The following is a 17,646-nucleotide window of genomic DNA, read 5'->3' on the forward strand; positions in this document are numbered from 1 at the left end:
TCTGATTTACTTCCAGATGTTAGACATTTTTGATATGGTTTTCTGGTTTTTTTTTAATTGACAGTGCCTATTTTTCTAATATTAATATTTCTCTTAGTGATTTCTAAAATCTGTATGTTCTATGTGTTAATTTTTTGTTATGTAAATATTTGTTACAAATATGTTTTTCCAATGTTGTTTTATTTTTCTTAAACTTTGTTCATGTTATCTTTTACCTTACAAGAGACTTGTTTTTATATAGATAAATCTTCTTTTTATTATTAATACTTCTGGCTATAAGGCTTTGTGTTGCTGAAACAGCTTTTCCCATTTCAATATTATGTGAATATGCTCCATTTTTTTTCCTAGTATTACTATAGATTTTAAAAATTGTTTCTCTAATTATGGCAATATTTTTTGAATTGTGTGAGCTATCGATTAAAGTTTTTTTTCCAAATAGTTCATCTTTCCCCCACTCATTTGAAACACCTATATCTGAGCCCATTTCTGCTTCATTGTTCTATTGGTTCAGGGGTCAGCAGACTAACACACAAGACGAATCTGGCTTACTGCTTTGCTTTTGTAAATACAGATTTATTGGAACATAGCCCCACCCATTTGTTTACATATTGTTTTTGTTTTGATTATACAAGGGCTGAGTTGAATAGTTGGCACTAAAGAGCTCACGAAGCCTAAAATATTTACTGTGGCCTTTACAGAAAAAGTTTGCCAACCCCTGAATTAGTCTCTTTTCTAATACTAGACTTTTTTTAAAATAAAAATATAAATATGGGCTGAGCACAGTGACTCATGCCTGTAATCCCAGCAGTTTGGGAGGCCAAGGTAGGTGGATTGCTTGAGCCCAGGAGTTTGAGACCAGCCTGGGCAATATGGCAAAACCCTGTCTGTACAAAAAATATAAAAATTAGTGTAGTCCCAGCTACTTGGGAGGCTGAGGTTGGAGGATTGTTTCAGCCCAGGAGGTTGAGGCTGCAGTGAACCATGAACACGCCAGTACACTCCAGCCTGAGTGACAGAGCAAGACCTTGTCTTTAAAAAAAAAAAGGTGTGTGTGTATATATATACACACACACAAAAAGTATACATACATATATACATACACATACAAAATACACATATAAATGTGTATTAATGGGTATGTCTGTCTCTTTCCCCATATCACACTTTTTTATTTTATTTTATTTTAATTTTTATACAGCCTGGTGGGGAGGGGGTGTATCTTTTCCTACCAGATATCAAAACTAATAAATTATAGTAAAAATAGAGTCTGGTATTGGAAAAGAAACTGACTAAAACAGAATTGGCCAACTTTTTCTGTAAAGGCTACAATAAATACTTGGCCGGGCGCGGTGGCTCAAGCCTGTAATCCCAGCACTTTAGGAGGCCGAGACGGGCGGATCACGAGGTCAGGAGATCGAGACCATCCTGGCTAACATGGTGAAACTCCGTCTCTACTAAAAAATACAAAAAAAAAAAAAAACTAGCCGGGCGAGGTGGCGGGCGCCTGTAGTCCCGGCTACTCGGGAGGCTGAGGCAGGAGAATGGCGTGAACCCGGGAGGCGGAGCTTGCAGTGAGCTGAGATCCGGCCACTGCACTCCAGCCTGGGCGACAGAGCGAGACTCCGTCTCAAAAAAAATAAAAAATAAAAAATTTTAAAATAAAAAAATAAATACTTTTGACTTTGTGAGCTGTACCGTCTCTGTGCCAGCTATTCATCTCAGCCCTTATGTCGTAAAAGCAAACAAAAACAATACATAAATAAACGGATGGGGCTATGTTCCAATAAAAACACCTGTGTTTTAAACATTTTTTCTTGATTATTCTGCATTTCGTTTTGCACCTGAACTTCAGAAACAGTTGTTGACTTCAATCAGATACCACATTAGGCTTTCTTTTAAGGCAAACTTAAAAAAAATGTAACTTTTCAGAGATTACATTTTATCTACAAATTTGCCATTTTAAAATAAATACTTGATTAAGTAATCAGTACTAACTCCAGTGCCTAGGACATGGTAGGTGTACAATTCATGCTACTAGTATGAATGGTCCAAGATTGTTTCTGCCATGTCTTTTGTCTGGTGATATGGTTTGGCTTTGTGTCCCCATCCAAATCTCATTTCGAACTGTTACCCCCGCATGTTGAGGGAGGGACCTGGTAGGAGGTGATTGGATCATGGGGACGATTTCCCCTATGCTGTTCTTGTGATAGTGAGGGAGTTCTCACAAGATCTGACGGTTTTAAAAGTGGCATTGTGCTTGCTTGCTCTCCTGCTGCCTTGTGAAGAAGGTGCTTGCTTCCCTTTCACCTTCTGCCATGATTGTAAGTTTTCTGAAGCCTCCCCAGCCATGTGGAACTGTAAGTCAATTAAACCTCTTTTGTTTATAAATTACCCAGGCTCAGGTAGTATCTTTATAGAAGTGTGAAAACAGACTAATACACCTGGAGAATCGCCTGTCTGATAGGTATAGATATTCATTAACAGGCATCTGTCACCTTTTATCTGATAACATCTATGTCAGTTGCATACATGACAGATGATATAGATTAGATTGTACATTTTTTAAATGCTTAAGGGCCAGCAAACATTCCTAAAACATTAAAATATCGTAATACTATTCCTTCCCCCACCCCACAGGTCTTCTAGTAGATGATCTTATCTGCGTTTTAAGAGATCATTGAATTCCTAAAATGATTTTATTTTGTAGAATTATGTATTCTGTTATGCATTTTGGTAACAGATTAGAACTAAACTGGATATAGTAGGGATTTCATTCATAAATTATCATTCAACACTAAATGCAAATTCTTGGCTGAAGGAGCTTATATATTCAAAATCTATTTTGTTATAAAAATGCATAAATTAAGCATTTTCTTAGTAGGACCAAACTTTTTGTGATATATTTGACTAACTTTTCTTTCCTAATCTTGTAATATCCTTCTATAGACATTTAAAGTTTTACTTCTTTATGCCTTCCCCAGCAACTTTAAACCAACATTTTCCTGCTCTTTCTGACCTCATGCTAAAGACTGCATGCTAGACGGTTTGGTTGTGAATCCCAGTTCCTTCATTTATTTGAGTATTTTAAGGGCCAACAAAATTGTCAGAAATTAGTTTAAAAATGTAAATAAATGGACTATTTAGGTCACATAAATTATTTTGTTTTCTTATTTAAAATGAAGCTAGTAATGCTACCTAATCTTCATAGTTTGTTGTGTGTCTTGGACAAGTTGGTATGCAAAACATAAAATGTCAAGCTTGTTAAATGGAGTTACTCTGAAGATTATGAGTCCTGTTCTGATAGCCTAATTGAGAATAAGTGCTACAAACACATGTAGTTTCAATTTACAGATGCAGAGATAAGTTATAGACTAGTGATAAACTTGGCAAGATTTCTGGGTAAGCTTATATTTCACTGTATAGAATTATATTTTGACTTCATGCTTAATATTTTTTAAAAGCATTTGCTTGGTCATAACAGAATGCAACTAACAGTGATCGAAAACACAAGAACAGTTATTACTAAATAAGAAGTCTTGAGGCAGGCAATCCCAGGGTTGGTTCTCTGGCTCAGCAGTGTCAAAGTGTTAGATTGCCAGGTCTCTGAAGCTCTTCTGTTTTCCCTTTTATGGTTGCAAGGCCAGCTCCTAAAAGAGCATATCATCGTGGTAATATCTAGAGTAGAGAGAGAGCATTCGAGAAAGGGCTTTCTCCTTGTTCTTACCCATTAGAGAAAAGACCCTTCCTAGAAGCTCTCAGGCCCTTTCTATTATTGGTCAAAATAATATAAAGCAAGTTTCACACAGATGCCTGACCAAACAATGGAAAAGGGGAAAGGACTTACCATGACTGGCATATACCAATTATAATTCATCTTCTGGGGTAAAACAAATTGCCACTACCCAGAAATAGGGTCTGTCAATGAGGAAGAAGGGAAGATTAGTTGTTAGGTAACTAGGTAGTCTGCCACATAAAATACTCATTTAAGTGACTTACAAAGTAACAGGGTTTAAAATAGTGAACAAAGCAGACTTAACCCCCTGAATTCTTGAGGTTTTTTTTTTTCTTTTTCTGTTTAAGAGATGCCATTTTTGTTGGGATATTATTAGGCATTTTCTTGTCTCCTGAATATTTATAAGTGTTAATTATGTATTAGTATTTCTAGTTTCAGAGCAAAAGAGAAGCTAGGGTCTAGAGGATAATATACCCAAGTTCAAATAGATGGGAGGTTCTAATTATATCAGTTAATAATTTTTTATTATGACAGAAATTGCAGAAAGAATGTAAAAAAAAGGTAGCAGCACTGCCCAAATGAGGTTATACAAGAAGAGGAAGAGAGAATCCATGAAGATACTGAGTGGGGTATTGAGTTGCTATCTGAGGTTTCAGAGAAGAATTGAAAAATTCCGGGTTTAGCTGAAGGTCCAGTTCCAGACTTAGCTGAAGGAATTACAGTGGCGTATACAATTCTGAAAAAGCAAGACGATTCTGTCACTGAGGTAACGGGAAGATTCTGGAAAGCTTGGAAGACCTCATGGCCAAGATGAAGAATATGTAGATAATGGACTGGCATATATTTTATTTCTCATGTTAAAGCCTCTTCCCTTGAAATTAAAAAAAATTAAAAACTGATAAAACTTAGGGCAACATTAATTAATGTATACTCTTAACTGAATTGTTATACTTTTTGAAAATCCTGTGACTTGCTTGTTTCTCTCCACTCCAACTAACTCTCCTAAAATGTATGTTTCATTCTAGTAAGAAAACCTCAAGGATATTGTAGGATATAAATCTTATTTGAAAACATAGCCATTGAAATGTTTTGGCCTTTTGGAGTTGGGGAATGACAAATCTGATCTTGTAATCTTTTTCTTTCCAGTAATCCCTTGTGTCTGTTGCCTGAGGGACATGGACAATAAAGCAGTACATGATGCTCAGATACAGGGAAAAGGACAAGGCATATAGCTTATTGATTGGAGCTCACAAGCATCTGCTCATTGTGTTTGGAATTGCTTTCTATAAGAAAATTGCCCACTACTATTAACTTGACCAACAAGGAATTTAAAATAGCCTGTGAAATAACATCTTTTCAAATGTTTGCTGATGAAATAAAAGTTGAAATGTATTCATTGCAAAAGTCTGTAAACCTGTGGATTATATATTCAAAATAGACAAAGACAAATAAAAAGCAGCTATCTTCATGAATAGACAAAGTTGCTTTCAGGAAGTATAAATTATATTCTGCACTGACCAAAGAATAGAAGTTATTGCATCTGTGGAACATACATCTGGAGTTACTATACTTTACTAAAGAGCAGGGCATAAATTTAGACTAAGATCCATCCGGATTACACTCATTCTTTAGGCCACTCCTGGATACTTCATTTAAATTTTGGTTCTCCGCTGGGCATGGTGGCTCATGCCTGTAGTCCCAGCACTTCGGGAGGTTGAGGTGGGTGGATCACCTGAGGTCAGGAGTTCGAGACCAGCCTGGCCAACATGGTGAAACCTTGTCTCTACTAAAAATACAAAAATTAGCCGGGCATGGTGGTGGGCGCATGTAATCCCAGCTACTCGGCTACTCAGGAAGCTGAGGCAAGAGAATCACGTGAACCTGGGAGGCGGAGATTGCAGTGAGCCAAGATGATACCATTGCACTGCAGCCTGGGTGCAGAGCGAGACTCCGTCTCAAAGAAAAAAAAATTGATTCTCGAGATAGTGAGATGTCAGCAAGGTTTGTCTTGTATAGTGGGCATAAAAGAAAAGTTCTGAAGTGCCTCTTCAGTGACTTGTAGTTAGTGGAAAAATATCATTTTCCCTGATCATGACCACTACAGTGTAAATTGATATAAATTAACTTTCTCTGGAGTGACACACAAATAACGAAGACTTAAGAGAACCTGGGTTGAAATAAATTTCCAATTGTTTGGAGGCCAATAAATACCATGCAGGTGTAATCATTAAAAATATTATATAAACTACAATATTTTAGCTTTTCTGTGTGAGAAAGTGATTGGCTTGTTTGTTTGAGACAGAGTCCTGCTCTGTCATCCAGGCTGGAGTGCAGTGACACGATCTTGGCTCTCTGCAGCCTCACCTCCCAGGTTCCAGTGATTCTCTTGCCTCAGCCTCCCAAGTAGCTGGGATTACAGGTGTGTGCCACTACGCCTGGCTACTTTTTGTGTTTTTCGTAGAGATAGGGTTTCACCATGTTAGCCAGGCTGGTCTTAAACTCCTGACCTCAAGTGATCTGCCCGCCTCCACCTCACAAGGTGCTAGAATTACAGGCATGAGCCACTGCACCTAGCCAAAAGTGATTTCATGAAAATTGTTAAAAATCTGTAGCTGCTTTGTTACCTTCATTAACTCTTTGTGATTAAAGTTGCAAGTTTATTGCAGTAATGGGAATGTGTTAGATTAATGTTCAGGTGAGTTATATTTTAAAATCTGTGTAGTATAGTTATAATTCACCCAGTAATTAGAACACTATCTTAATTCCTTATTGTTCCTCTAGTGTGTCATAGGAGGTAGAGTTTCTTGATGCTGGGATTGTGGATGTGAGAATTAACATTCTCAGGGTATCCTGTGACTTAAAAGGCCAATTTTTTAACCGTGATATTTTCTGTGATTGTATATAATTTAGTTTATACTTAATAAGTGCCAGAGTACATGGCTATATTCTTAGTATTGTTTAGAATGTTATTTCTTAGTCAAAGTTTATGAGGCATCTAGCAACATTTTACATGATATATAAAATTTGAGGTAAATGTGCTTTTTCATGGGAGGAATTCATAGCCTTAAACTGTATTCTTGAAGGAGTGTATGATTCTCCGTCTGAACTTTCCCCTGTTTTTGAATTATTGCCTCAGAGTATTTTTTTTAAAAGTTTGAGTACTTAAAACAGCATAGAGAAGTAAATTGGTGACTTAAAAAATCATTATTTTGTCCTATATGCACATGTTAATATATCATTACATTTCAGTGGCAGTGTTTTTCATTTCTTGAAGTTTTACTTGGTTAATTTTCAAATCGCTGTTCTTTCATTATCATTTGTATTTCTTCTATTTCTTGAATCATTGTTACCCACTTTACGATATTTTTCAGATTGTATTATTCTCTTGAGTTCTTGGGGGTACTGATCTTCCCATTTGTTTTGATTGCCAACTTTCCCCATTTTGGTGTTCTATTTCCTCATTTAGTTTAATTTTTTTTTTTAAATTGTGAGCTCACTTTTGACTGAGGTAGATTTTTCTGGGATGAGTTCTATTCCCTCTGAATGCTTTTGCTTCTGTGGGATAGGGACTAGATTTAATATTTTTTAGCAAAGGATTTCTTTACCACATGGGCAGTATGGATTCAGACTCCAATCCCTCATGTTTTCCCCTTATGCTGCCCCCTGCCAACACCCTAGGTTGCTTCACTGGACCAAGAATCAGAATTTTTATTATTCCCTGACATGGAGAAAGGGTCCTGGTTTTAATGAGAGGTAATCATTCCAGTCCTCCACCTCTGTTAAGCCACCAGTGATACCTTCGTTCCTTGTGGATCTACCTGTTAGCGCCTGTGTCCAGGACTTCTGCTTTTGCAGCATCTATTCCTGTGTTTAAAGTTTTGTTTATTTTTCTTTATGTCTAATTCTTGGGGATTTCTCTTCCTTTCTTCTCTCCTTCATTAGTTTGATTGTATATTTAAAATTTCTCATGGTTGTCTGTTTATTCAGCATTTCTATGTGTATTTGTGTATGTGTGGGTCTGTGTTACTGCTTGCTATGTTGTCAAGACAACATAGTTTCAAAAATGCACAAGGACTGTTTTGAAACTTTGTTTAATAATAACTCAGGCTAGGTGCCGTGGCCTATGCCTGTAACCCCAGCACTTTGGGAGGCCAAGGCAGGCAGATCACCTGAGGTCAGGAGTTCAAGATCTGCCTGGCCAACATGGTGAAACCCCGTCTCTACTAAAAATACAGAAATTAGCTGGGCATGGTGGCGTGCACCTGTAATTCCAGCTACTTAAGAGACTGAGGCATGAAAATTGCTTGAACCCTGGAGGCGGAGGTTGCAGTAAGCTGAGATCATACCACTGCACTCCAGCCTGGGCAACAGATCGAGACTCTGTCTCAAAAAAAACAAAACAAAACAATCTGTTAAAAAATTTTAATATGAAAGATACTGGTGCTTAAAGGTGAATAATACTGTTTTTACCTTCATGTGTCTGTGATTGTAAAAAGTCTCAGAAATATACAACCTGTAACTTTGTTCTTTGTATATTTTAACTCATTAATGTATAGTCACAGTATATTTCATAATATTTTACTATATATCAATTTAAAAGTACATAGTGTATTTTATTTACAGAATTTAGACACAGAGCCTGACATAATTGATAATAATTTTAACGTGACTTTATTAACTCCTCTTTTCTCATTCTTCCCTATTCTCTTCTAGTCTCCCTTTTGCATGGATTATTATTCTCTTTCCCTGCCCTACTGTTGGTTCCAGATTCTTATGTTATTCCACTGCACATAAGAGAGAGGAAAAATGGTAGAATGGAAACCTACTGGAGAAATTCGAGAAGAAAGGGAAGAAGGAAAATAATGGGTGAAGGGAAGGTTAAAATCTCTTGCTCCAGCACTCTCTGTTCTCTTCCAGGCCTCTTATTTTACTCCTTCAGACTCTGTCTTTATTTCTCATCTTTTCTTCTCACTTATGCCTCCGCCTTTCCACTCTCTCTTTCTATTGGACACTTTCCTTCTTACACCATTGTAGCTATCACTAGTGGCTTGCAATCTATGTTCAGTAGTTGTAGGTAGGAAGGAGGTTGGATGGGAGAATTGAAGGAGACTCTGTTTTTGGATCTTGGGCTACATAGAGCAGGAAGAAAGATGTACCTTGCAAGGTATACCAGACATTTTGTATTGGAACTTTGAGTTCTTTTTCTTCTAGAATTACTCATTTATCTGTTCATTAAACAGTATACAATGAACCCCAGGCAGTGTTTTAGGAACTCAGATAGAAACATACTTTGTTCTTTTCAGTTTCAAAGAGATTTTTTAATTTAATTTAGAATTATTTCATTTTTGAATGTCTGAATTTCAGCATCTGTGTTTATTACAAACTTTTTGGGAATAAAGAGGCAACTTGTTATATTGGAAAGATTTTTGGAGCCTGATAGATCTGAGTTTTAATCCTGTCTTTGCCACTTACTAGGTATGTAATATTCAGGAATTTATATTATCTTTCTAAACCTTTCTCTTTTTTTTTCCTGTAAAATGGGAAGTTCTTGGTATGGTACTTGGCCTAGATGGCTCCCAATAAAATAATGCCTGCTGAGATTATTATTATCACACAGAAAGTTTGTTCTTAGTACCAGTTTGTTTTTGTTTTTGTTTTTTTGCCAAGAAGTACTTTTAAAAATAGAGTACATTAAGACAATGATTCAAGGATTCTATTTTATTTATTTATTTTTATATCACATTCATGAAGTTTGGACAAGTTGTCATAATTTACGTAAAACTACTACTTCTAAGCTATTACTTGTAAGTTGGTGTGTCCTTCCCTGAGCTAGCTACTGTGAGCTAGCTCACAGTACATAGTAGTACTGTGACTTACTAGTCAACTTTAGGCCAGCAAGTCACATACTATCTTTAGGCCTTATTATATTAATGAGGGTTAATAATATGTACCTTATAGATTTTATGATAACTAAATTATGTATTAGTTTGGCAGCTCACTGTGTCTGGTTGTGAGCTGAAAACCAATTATTTAGTGTAAGATTCAGGGTTGTTCGGGGAATACAAGGCAGGGATGCAGTCAAATGTCAAGAATCACCAGAACCCCAGGAATAAGGAAACTGTCAGAACACTTCCTTTACTCATTGTCTTTGCCTTTCTGTATGCATCTGCTTTGTTTTTCTCTTTCATTATGTGGAACTGATTTTCTCTTTCGCTTTTAGCGTCATAGTATGATGTTTGCCTCAACACTTGCTGAGTTTGTATGTTAATTCTTGTAGTCATCTGCGGACTGACGCTGAGTTAGGTTTTAAATTGTCCCCCAGCTTAGGTCAGGTTTCCATATTGGTTCAGTTAGCTCTGACTAGTTAAATGGGGCCTCACAATATGCACTTGGCCCACCCCTGAGAACTGAGGGGGAGATTTTCAGAAAAAGAGGCGATGTGGCAGATACCTCAGAAAGTGTGTGCCACAAGTGAAGTCATTTAAGTGTACAGCACTGAAGAAAGTAAAGGTATTGTTATCATGAGATGACGTAGTACTTTGTGAAATAACACTGACAGCATATTCAGAATAGCATGTCATTTATCTACCAGTACAACAGATCTGATTGGTCTCTTATATGTCCTTGATTTTTGTCAAGGGCAGTAGTGTAGTGATTATTATCTTTTTCAATTGTTGTAATGAATATAAAGTCTTTTGCAATTTGTCTTTTATATTCAAAATTATTTTAATCATACAGTGTGCTTGAAATGGACGTTTTGGTGGATATAATTTTTTAGAATATATCTTTGTATAAAAGCACTTTGTTGAATATTGCTAATGAACTTTTTTCGGGAATAAGTTGAATGTATAATCAGTTTTTTTTTCAAATGCAGTATAGAAATAAGAAATATTCAGGTAATTGATACATGATTCTTTTGGTTCTATCATTGAATTTCTGAACTCTCAGCTGTAACTTGTTAAGGCATCTTTTAAACTATCTCAGACATTATGAATGCAGTACTCAGTAATGATTTTTATAACCCTTAGCATTGTTTTGGTTCATTTTCTTCATACTACTTAGGGTATCATCATATGACAAGATAACTATATACCCCTCTATAGACACTTAATATTTTTTAATATTTATTGTTCCATGTTCATATTTACCCCAAATTAGAATAATCAGTAGGTATAATTTACCTGAAATGTCAGCTCTACAGCACACTTTTCCTGAATTTCTGATTTAGCCTGAGTAGGGGAACTAGGTTTCGGTTTAAGGATACCTTTGTTTTGTGATTTTGTGATATAGTAGAAATCAAAGCTTCTTTTAAGTATAGAAGGTTGGTGTTATAATTATTTGGGGGGATAGTCAGGCTCCCATTTTTAGTTCTTTTTTTTTTTTTTTTTTTTTTTGTGACAGGGTTTCACTCTGTTGCCCAGGTTGGAGTGTAGTGGCGCCATCTAGGCTTACTGCAGCCTTCGTCTCCTGGGCTAAAGTGGCCCTCCCCTTTCAGTCTCATAAGCAGCTGGGACTGTAGGCACAAGCCACCGTGTCTGGCCCATTTTTATATTTGTATTTTTGTAGAGACAGAGTTTTGCCATGTTGCTCAGGCTGGTCTTGAATTCCTGAACTCAAGCAATCTGCCTGCTTTGGCCTCCCAAAGTGTTGGGATTACAGGTATGAACAACCACGCCCGGCCCCATTTTTAGTTCTAATAGGCCTGTATGTATCACCCACCTTGTCAAACTTGTGTGTAATTTTTTTAAAAAAGGTTTCACCCACCTTGTCAAAGTTGTGTGTAATTTTTAAAAAGGGTTTCTTCCTTCTTTAATTTGAAACAGAGTCTCACTCTATTGCCTAGGCTGGAGTGCAGTGGCATAATCTTGGCTCACTGCAACCTCCACCTGCCAGGTTCTAGTGATTCTCCTACCTCAGCCTCCCAAGTACCTGGGATTACAGGCACGCACTACCACGCCCAGCTAATTTTTGTATTTTTAGTAGAGACAGGGTTTTACCATGTTGACCAGGCTGGTCTCGAACTTCTGACCTCAGGTGATTCACCTGCCTTGGCTTCTTACAGTGTTGGGATTACAGGCATGAGCCACTGTGCCCAGCATCTTCCTATTTTGTTTTAAAACAGCTTTACTGACGTGATTGACATACCAAACAATTCACCTGTTTGAAGTGTACAATTCAGTGGTTTTGATATCTTACTAATTTTTAAAAATTGTGGTAAAATAACAAAATTTGCCATTTTGACCACTTTTACATGTACAATTCAGTGGCATTAATTTATATTTATAATGTTATGTAATGACCATCACTATCTGTCTCTAAAACGTTTTCATTATCCAAAGAAATTCTGTAACCATTAAGCCCTGACTTTTCATTCTCCTGTCCCCCAGCCTTTAGTAACCTCTAATCTACTTTCTGTCTCTATGAATTTGCCTATTCTAGATATTTCATATAAGTGAAATATTTGCCTTTTAATGCCTGGCTTATTTTACTTAGCATGTTTTCAAGATTCATCCACATTATGGCATGTATCATACCTTAACTTCATTTTAAAGCTGCTTAACATACTGTTGTGTGTGTGTGTGTTTGTGAGCTACACAAACCAAATACCACATGTTCTCACTCATAAGTGGTAGATGAACAATGAGAACACGTGGACACAGGGAGGGGAACAACACACACCAGGGCCTGTCAGGGGGTGGGATCCAAGGGGAGGGAAATTTTATTTATCTCTTCATCTGTTGATGGACATTTGGATAATTTCTACCTTTTGGCTACTGTGAATAATGCTGCCATGAACATAATTGTACAGATAATCTGTTTGAATCTCTTTTGATTCTCTTGGGTACGTAGGAATGGAATTGCTGGGATATGTTGGTAAATCTATGTTTAGCTTTTTGAGGAACTACCCAACTGTTTTACAAAGCAGCTGTAACATTTTATATCCCCTCTAACAATGTATGAGGGTTCCAGTTTCTCCACATCCTCATCACTTGTTATTTTTTGTTTTATTTAATTAATTTAAAAATTACAACTATTGTAGAGGTTGTGAAGTGGTATCTCATTGTGGTTTTGGTTTGCACTTCCCTAATGATTAGTGATGTTGAGTATCTTTTCATATGTGTATTGGCCATTTTTTAATATCTTCACCACATGTATATATTATTTTACTTTAAGTTCTGGGATACATGTGCAGGACATGCAGGTATGTTACATAATGTATACATGTGCCATGGTGGTTTGCTACACCCATCAACCCATCATCTGTGTTTTAAGCAACACATTAGTTATTTATCTAATGCTTTCCTTCCCCTTGGACCCCACCCCCTGACAGGCCATGGTGTGTGTTGTTCCCCTCCCTGTGTCCATGTGTTCTCATTGTTCATCTCCCACTTCTGAGTGAGAACATGTGGTATTTGGTTTTCTGTTCCTGTGTTAGTTTGTTGAGACTGATGGCTTCCAGCTTCATCCATGTCCCTGCAAAGGACATAAACTCATTCTTTTTTCATTTTTATTTATCTTCTTTGGAGAAATGTTTATTAAAACTTTTGCCCATTTTTGAATTGGGGTTTTTTGTCGTTGACTTGTAGGAGTTCTTTATATATTCTGGTATTAATTCCTTAGTAGATACATGATTTGCAAATACTTTTCCCATTCTATGGGTTGTCTTTTCTCTCTCTCCATATGAATTTTAGGATGAATTTTTCTATTTCTGTAATGCCATTGTAATTTTGATACGGATTGCTTTGAATCTGTGGATTGCTTTGGGTAATATTGTCATATTAACAATATTAAGTCTTCTTCCAATCCAGAATACTGGATGTCTTTTCATTTATTTAAGTCTTCTTTAATTTTTATTAGCAATATTTTGTAGTTTCCAGTGTACAAGTCTTTCACTTTGTTGGTTAAATTTATCCTTAAGTACTTTATTCTTTTGAATGCTATTGCAAATAGAATTTTGTTGTTATTAATTCTGTTATTACTGCTTTTTAAAAGACCAGATCTTGCTATTTTGCCCAGGCTGGAGTGCAGTGGTATGATCATGACTCATTGCAGCCTCGAATACCTGGGCTCAAGTTATCCTTCTGCCTTAGCCTACTGAGTAGCTAAGGACTACAGGCGTGTGCCATCACGTTCAGCTAATTTTTTTCTCTTTCTCTTCACTGTTACGTGAATTCCACATGGAAATCCTCTCTGTCTTTCCTTTCCTTACAAAACACGAATACAGAAATCTCTAGTAGACTTGACTAAGCAGTGCGGAATACCCGTTTTCGAAGCTAGTTAGGGCTAAATGCATACTTCTAGATCAGAGCAAACTGTATGACCTATCTGTTTCACTCCCCTAATGCTCAAATACATATCTTTGATCTTATCACACTCTTGTCTCCATGGAAGGAAGAGAGGAGAAGACAGCTACATCCATGTATTATGATCCTTTAATCATATCAATTCCTTTTTGTGAAAGACAGACCTGAGGAGAGGAAAGGAGACACGTCTAAATTTCTCTTACAGGCAGCAGAATATATAATCGCTCTAATCATTAGCAAATTTTAATTTACCAGTTAAAATATTAATAAGATTGCATCTAATTTCCTTTAATGAAATTCAAAGCATTTTCCATTTTCTAGCTCTTATTTCTTTGCATTTCTTCTCACAATTCTTTACCATGGATTATTTACCATTAACACCCCAAATTCACTTCCTTGCCTGTCTTCATTTGCTTATATTGTTCCCTCTTGCCTGGAGTATCTACACAGTCAAACCCAGGCAAAGGAGCAAGATTCTATTTGGTTCTCAAGGTTCAATTTATCTGTTATCTCCTTTGTGTGAAGCATTAGTATCCACATAATTAGTGTTCTCACTAATTCTGAAGCACTTAAAACTTTATCACATTATTAAATTTTGTGTCTGCATATATGCATACTTGTCTTTCTTGAATGAAGACTAAGAGCTTCTTGAAGGAAAGTATCATATCCATAATCAACTTTTTAAAAACTCCAGTCATTGCCACCATGCTTTGTATACTGTAGATGTTTGCTGAAGCATTTTGAAAGAACAAATGAATGTGAAAGAAATATGAATTTACTTGGTGGGAATTGCTGAAGAGCTCTCTGGTGCTGTGAAATCTGCTTTTATTTTTTATACATTTGTGTTAAATATATATTTAATGCTGATGAATGTTAAAACTGGTCTCATTTTTACATCCCCCTTGCTTTGCATTCTTTCATACGTTATTTGGAGTTTAAACATATATTTCTCACCAAAAATGTAATTCATATGTAAGAAATAAAAGAAAATATATTGTTTTCTTAGGGAAATCAAATTTGTTTATTCTCATATAGTTCGGAATTTTTAAATATTTTGACAATTCTTAAATAATAATTTGAATTTTTGTGTAACTAAGAAACACCATTATTTATATCTAATTTGCATCACATTTTATTAAGAAAATAATTGATATTGCTCTTTCATTTCAGCTAAACCATTTACTTCTAAAGTGAAACAAATGCGATTACATAGAGAAGACTTTGAAATATTAAAGGTGATTGGTCGAGGAGCTTTTGGGGAGGTAAGAGATTAAGATTTGATAGAAGGTCTGCTAATTGTTTTGGTAGCTGTTGAACACAGTTGTGAGAGAAATTAACAAGTATTGTTACTTGTTACTTGTTAAACAATATTTGTTAAGTTGTGATTGATGTGATTGATTGTGCTGTTGTGATTGATACAATTGCTCAGAAAATAAAGTGTTGAATGAAATATTTCTACTTGGAATTTTTTTTTAAGATCATGTTTTCATATGTACTTCATATGTCAATGTAAATATGAGTGTGTTTCTAGACTCTTTCGTTCTGTTGGTCTATTTATTTGTCTTATTCTAGTATATAAGGAATCTTGATACCTGGTAGTGTGTATAACTCCGACTTCCTTTTTCTACCCCTCTCCCATCTCTCCTCCCCTGATATTTTCATAGTATTTTATTTTGTGTATGTATGTATGTGTTTATTTTTGAGATGGAGTCTCCCGCTGTTGCCCAGGCTGGAGTGCAGTGGCGTGATCTCGGCTCACTGCAACCTGCATCTCCCGGCTTCGAGTGATTCTCCTGCCTTAGCCTCCTGAGTAGCTGGGATTATAGGCATCCGCCATCAGGCCCAGCTACTTTTTGTATTTTTAGTCAAGTCGGGGTTTCGCTGTGTTGGTCAGGCTGGTCTTGAATTCCTGACTTCAAGTGATCTGCCTGCCTTGGCCTCCTAGAGGATATTTTCATAGTATTTTAGAATCAGTTTTTCAGTTTCTACTCACTCGTAGAGATACACATACACGGCTGGGCACGGTGGCTCAAGCCTGTAATCCCAGCACCTTGGGAGGCCAAGACGGGTGGATCACGAGGTCAGGAGATGGAGACCATCCTGGCTAACAAGGTGAAACCCCGTCTCTACTAAAAAATACAAAAAACTAGCCGGGCGAGGTGGCGGTCGAGGTGGCGGGCGCAGGTAGTTTCAGCTACACGGGAGGCTGAGGCAGGAGAATGGCGTGAACCCGGGAGGCGGAGCTTGCAGTGAGCTGAGATCCGGCCGCTGCACTCCTGCCTGGGTGACAGGGCAAAGACCCCGTCTCAAAAAAAGAAAAAAAAAAAATACACATACATGTACGCGCACACATACACACACACACACACTCTCTCTGTCTTTTCTAGGAATTTGGGTTAAGTTTGTATTGAAACTGGAGATCAGTTTGCAGTTAATTGGCATCTTAATACTACTGAATTAGCTAATCCATAGACATGGTATATTCTTCCATTTATTTAGGGCTTTATAAATTTCTCTCAATACTGTTTGGTAGTGTTCATTCAGTATAGAAGACCACATCTTTCAGCAGATTTATTCCTGGATATGTGATATTCTTGATATTATTTTAATTAGAATTGTTTGTGAAATTTCATTTCCTAATTGTTTTCTTGGTAGTAGTTAGAAGTATAATTTAATTTTATTGATCTTATACCTTGTTATACTTTTCAAATTAGGAATTTTGTTGAATTTTATTAATACTTTGTCTGCATCTTTTGGGACATTCATGGTTTTTCTCCTTTACTTTATTAATGTGTTGAATTATGCTGTTATATTTTCACATGTTAAACAATCTTTGCATTCCTAAAATAAGCCCAATTGGCTTGTGATATGTTACCCCTTTGTATGTACCAATGGACTTCATGTGCTTTTTCTGTGTTGTTAGGATCTTTGCACCTATGTTCTTAAGATAAATTGGCCTGTAATTTTCCTACTTCGAATGTTCTGATCAGATTTTGATATCTTGGTTTTGCTGGTCTTACAAGAAGAGGGAAATGTTCCCCCCTTTACTGCTCTCCAGAAGAGTTAGTGAAGATTGTTGTTATTTTTTTCCTCATATGCTTACAAGACTTAACTGGTGAAGCCTCTGAGACCAGAGGTTGCTAGTGAAAAAGTTTTAAATAATATGTTTAATTTCTTTAATGGAAATAAAATGACTTGTATATATGTATTAGTTTTGCTAGGTTTTGCTAGGTTTATCCATTTCATCTAAGTTTTAAAAGTTATTACTGTATTGATCATTTCTGTCTTAAAACTTTTCTTCCTAGGGGTTTATCAGTTTATTATCTTTTCCGTGAATTAACTTTTGGCCTTTTGAATTTTGTTATTGTAGATTTGTTTTCTGGTTCTTTAATTTCTGCACTTTATAATATTTTCTTTGGTTTTAACTTGCTATTGTTTTTCTGATTTTTTGAAATAGCATTGATATCTAGCCCTTCTTTTTAAATCTGTGGTTAAGGCTATATATTTTTAGCTATAGCAGACATATTTTGATATGTCATATATATGTATATATTTTTTGCTTAAAATACAGTGTGATTTTAAATCTCTATTTTTTGATCTATGAATTTA

The 17,646-nt window shown here is 36.2% G+C and overlaps 1 protein-coding gene across 5 annotated transcripts in view; it reads left to right on the plus strand.

Moving 5' to 3' along the window:
* CDC42BPA (CDC42 binding protein kinase alpha) overlaps window positions 1-17,646 on the plus strand; it is a 332,255-nt gene that overhangs the window by 42,877 nt on the left and 271,732 nt on the right. For all 5 annotated transcript variants that reach the window (XM_025383741.1, XM_025383503.1, XM_025383585.1 and 2 more), the window contains exon 2: window positions 15,208-15,299. In XM_025383741.1, coding sequence (XP_025239526.1) covers window positions 15,208-15,299 — 92 coding nt within the window. The remainder of the gene's footprint in view (window positions 1-15,207; window positions 15,300-17,646) is intronic.

This window comes from Theropithecus gelada, chromosome 1, assembly GCF_003255815.1.
Source record: "Theropithecus gelada isolate Dixy chromosome 1, Tgel_1.0, whole genome shotgun sequence".
Taxonomy (NCBI): Eukaryota; Metazoa; Chordata; class Mammalia; order Primates; family Cercopithecidae; genus Theropithecus; species Theropithecus gelada.